The sequence below is a fragment of the Myotis brandtii genome, unplaced genomic scaffold (assembly GCF_000412655.1).
Source record: "Myotis brandtii unplaced genomic scaffold, ASM41265v1 scaffold240, whole genome shotgun sequence".
NCBI classification, from domain to species: domain Eukaryota; kingdom Metazoa; phylum Chordata; class Mammalia; order Chiroptera; family Vespertilionidae; genus Myotis; species Myotis brandtii.
The window spans coordinates 3,125,756-3,130,286 of record NW_005359064.1 but is presented as its reverse complement, the minus strand read 5'-3'; the positions used below and the strand labels follow the sequence as shown (position 1 = coordinate 3,130,286).

General features: G+C 39.9%; 1 protein-coding gene across 5 annotated transcripts in view; it reads right to left on the bottom strand.

The window, feature by feature from the left end:
* Positions 1–4,531, bottom strand: part of GNAL (guanine nucleotide binding protein (G protein), alpha activating activity polypeptide, olfactory type) — an 87,712-nt gene that overhangs the window by 82,691 nt on the left and 490 nt on the right. For 2 of the 5 annotated variants that reach the window (XM_005866901.2, XM_005866902.2), the window contains exons 2-5: positions 4,004–4,374; positions 3,794–3,866; positions 2,944–2,998; positions 2,675–2,794 (exon numbers count right to left, since the gene is read on the bottom strand). In XM_005866901.2, coding sequence (XP_005866963.1) covers positions 2,675–2,794; positions 2,944–2,998; positions 3,794–3,866; positions 4,004–4,145 — 390 coding nt within the window. In that variant the 5' untranslated portion in view covers positions 4,146–4,374. Of the gene's footprint in view, positions 1–2,674; positions 2,795–2,943; positions 2,999–3,793; positions 3,867–4,003; positions 4,526–4,531 lie in introns of those variants that run through there. The other 3 variants (XM_005866903.2, XM_005866904.2, XM_014540272.1) reach the window with 2 other exon arrangements.

Genomic DNA, 4,531 nt, shown 5'->3' with positions numbered 1-4,531 from the left:
CTGCTGGCCGCCATCTTGGTTGGGTTAATTTGCATATAGTTGCTCTGATTGGCTGGTGAGTGTGGCTTAGGGCATAGCGAAGGTATGGTCAATTAGCATCTTTGTCTTTTATTAGTATAGATAGGCTCTTTTATCAACATAATAATCTCATTTGAAAAGGACAGAGACACAGATGACAACAGAATGTTAGGCTTAAAAACTACCAAAAAAATATTACCTCTGAAAGACCATTATAATTACACTAGAGGCCTGATGCACGAAATTCGTGCAAGGGGCTCGGCCCTCGCAGCCCTATCTTCTTTTGTCTTTTATTAGTATAGATAGGCTCTTTTATCAACATAATAATCTCATTTGAAAAGGACAGAGACACAGATGACAACAGAATGTTAGGCTTAAAAACTACCAAAAAAATATTACCTCTGAAAGACCATTATAATTACACTAGAGGCCTGATGCACGAAATTCGTGCAAGGGTCTCGGCCCTCGCAGCCCTATCTTCTTCAGGAAGGTCTTTCGGCTGTCTGGTCTAATTAGCATATTACACTTTTATTATTATAGATTTGCATCTTCAGGTTCCCAATTCTCTTTTATTAATTTTGATTCTGATAACCATTTTTAAGTAGCCTTAACATATCTATATGAAAATACATGTGTGCAAAGGAAATGGTTTCTCAAGTTTATTTTTTAAAATTAATAATATGATTTAACTTAATCAACATGTTCACAAATTAGGTGCTTTGGATTCCATAGAAATCCACTTGAGAGTTACTGTTTCTGAACTTCAGATTAAATATGGAATATGTTTATCATGTGTGAGTTTGTCATGAACAAGAAAGAAAATGTGTGATTAATACACCTTAGTTCTAATTTCTCATTATATGCCAAGAATAACTTTTTCCTACATCAGAACCATATATAAGATATTTTATGATTACTTTTAGGTGAACACGACAGGGCAAAATTGAGAACATAAATATGTGTTTATAAATGTGTAAATCTGAAGCTGAATGGGCATGCCACTCCTGATTTCAGCTAGGACCTCGTGGTTTGGGGTGACGTGACTGCCACATTACATAAAATGTCACAGGGTGCTGGAGGACATCCCACAGCTCTAGCTGGCTGAAGCACTGCTTTGGCACTACCTATCCCCCTGCCCCCCACATCATCCCCTTTATTCCCCCTCCAAGCCATCCAATCAATTAAAGACACAGTTCAGTGAAAAACAGTGGGCTCTGCTGTGCCAGATACCTTATCTCTTTTTCTAGCCATTTTGCTACCCCTGAATCCTTTTTAAAAATTCTAGAGATCTCACTGGCTACATTGGAATGCTTATCAGAAACAATAATCCCATTATAGGATGCAAATAAAATCTAAAAAAACAAAAGTAATTCTTATTCGCCATCCCAATCCAGAGCCCACAGGACAACCGTGTTGTGCTGAAGAGAAGGGTAGGGCTGAGCAGGTGCACGCTGCCTGAACTTCAGTAAGAGCAGGGCAGGACCTATCTATTGTACATGCTGGTTTCTGCACCAGCTTTTTTTGGAAGAGAGGATTCTGAGAATGAAAATTGTCTCAAGCCCACCATGCCAGGCAGTAAAAACTTTGAAATACTGCTATTGATGGGTACACATACACAGCACAAACATATGCTTTTTTTTTTTAGCACAACTGTAACAAAAATGATTTTCTGAGAAATTTAACAAGTATATTTTTCTATGAAACATGCTTGATCTACTTGCCAAACAATAATATAAAGAAATGTTTATTCCAAAACAAGAGAAAACTAATATTCATATCATCCTTTTAAAGCAATACCACCATGCAAGTGATTAGGAAAGCAGTCCTAAATCTGCAGATGTAAAATGAACTACATTTTCCTATCATGTAGTAAACGTTCAGAAGTAATCCACATTATTATTTACAGCATGCATTCTCTTCTCATTTGATCTGAAGGACACATCCCTTAAAAAAGTAAACTGAATTCTGTTCTAATTTTCCCTCAGAGGCAATCACATATCAGAGAGTACTTCTCTTTACTTGTGGAATTTCTACTTACTTATTCTCTTGGAAACTATTCGTTAATTTAGAAATACAGATAAGAAAAAGTTCTATAGGTTTTTCTTAAAGGTATGCTGTCTCCCTGGTTATCAATCTCACCAATACATTCATAAAAGCATTTTTTATAATTGTATTGTTTTTAATATTTTTAACCAATGTTAATATTTTGATACAGAGGAAAACATTTCTTTTAAGCAGAGTTAGATTTGTGAAGTCAACCATGAATTAATGTTAATATTGATTCTCAGTAAGCCACCTCATTAGAAATGACTCTGCCCTGGCTGGTGCGGCTCCGTTGGTTGGAGTCTCATCTTGTACACCAAAAGGCTGTGGGTTCGATTCCCGGTCACGGCACATACCTAGGTTGAAGGCTTGATCCCCCGTCGGGGCTTGTAAGGGAGGTAACCAATTGATGTTTCTCTCTCACATTGATGTTTTCTCTCTCTCTCTCTCTCTCTCTCTCTCTCTCTCTCTTTCTTTTCTCTCTCTCTCTCTCCCCGTCTCCCTGTCTCTGTTTCTCTCTAAAAATCAGTAAACATATCTTTGGGTGAGGTAAAAAAAGAAAAAAAGGTTCCATCTTGCACCACTTAAATTATTTCAGTAAAGATTTACATACCTGGGAATATTCAAAGTCAGTGATAGGGGCTATACTCTTGATGTAGTCTGATCGAAATTGATTTTCTGGGTTGGCCAGTGGAACTGGAGGTATTATAGTACTCATCGCTGAAATAATTGTCTAAAACAGAATAAAGAAAAACATATTTGTGGATGAATATAACACAGGCTCCATGTATGAGAAGCTAATGTATAATTTCTGTCTACTTAGTTGTAGAGAGCAGAGTACTTAACTTTTCTAGCAAACAACCATTAAGTAAAAGTCCTTACCACGATAGCATCTTTAACATTTTTCCGGATGTCCAGGATTTTCTGCTTCTTTTCCCTGTATTAAAAGAGAACTGTTATTAACTTAATTTGTCGTCAGCACTGATATGAATGAATTGGGTGGAACTTTAAATTTCCAGCTGCAGCCCCTGGCTAGACTGGTTTTCCTAGAGGTCAACACCAACCCCAGAACAACAGTTTTTATCGGCAAAGTTTTTATCTGGGAAAGGAAAACATGCCCCTTTTCTAGTTTGTACTCTAAACAAACTTGAATGCACACAACACAATCTATAGCTTTATACAACCACACATGTTGCACAAAACATGGCAAGCCTGTCATGAACACTGCATATAAAAACTATACAGCTACACCTGCAAATATATTTGATTTGAATCTATCCATGTGTTGATAGGTATGAATTAAAATAGATGCAGACAAATGATATAGAGAAAAGTATATATTGACATGTTGGTTAAGTGTGTTCAGAGCAGTACCAAGAATGCAGATCAATACCTCAAGAATGCCTAATAAATCATATTTTGTTAAGCAAGTTATTTTTTTACCTAGAGAAAGGATTTACCTAAATATACCAAATTCAACAATACACTCTTACACTGAGTGTCCAGATTATTATGACCACCCCATCAGTACTTCATTGACACTTCCAAAAATACTGAATATTGAAAACTTCCTAAGCAAATACTTGCAAGGTTTTATTATTATTATTATTATTTGCATAACTAATTCACTTCATTGTACTGATGGGGTGGTCATAATAATCTGGCCCCTCAGTGTATATTTTTCTCCCTAAAAGGTGTATTCGAAGCAAAACCTAAATCGATCATTTCTTACTCGGGATTAAATCCATTGACGTGCAGGATCCTCATTTGTTTGACGATAGTGCTTTTCCCAGACTCACCAGCCCCTGCAAAACAAACAGAAAGAATGCTGAGATCTGTAGCCCGATGCCCTTGCCATCGTTCACACCAACCCACACTGAGCAATTATCCTCTCCAACGCAGTGCGCTCCGGGCCTGGCAGCCGCCGCCCCTCCCGCCTTACCCAGTAGAAGCAGGCGGTGGGTCGCTTTGTAAGCCAGGCGCTCCTTCTGCAACTGCTTCTCGATCTTTTTGTTGGCCTCGCGTCTTTCCTTTTCATCGACGCCCTGGTCTTCTGTTGTCTTGCTGTTGCCCAAACAGCCCATGCCTGCCCGCTCGACTGGACGCCAGGCACGGTTAGGAATTTGCCCAAAAAGCAATTAGGGAGCAGTGGATGTGCGTGGATCCTGCGGTGGCCTCTCTTCCCAGCTGCTGAAGGAGATGACCCGGTCTCTCGGTGTATCTGGATCGGAACCGGCGGTCTGCTCCCTCCCCGCTGCCCACCGCAAACTCCTAACCAGAAAGGATGCAGGGAAGACGCACGGAGTCCGACGCCTGTGGGGATGGTTTCGTTTTGGACGCGTGGCAGTGAACGGGTTAAAGATAACTATCCAGGACGATCTGCTGGGTAAACGGCACACAGGGAACGGAGAAGGGGGCACGGACCGCCGGGCTCCGCGGGAGCAGCCGGGTAGCTCGCCCAGGTTCTCTC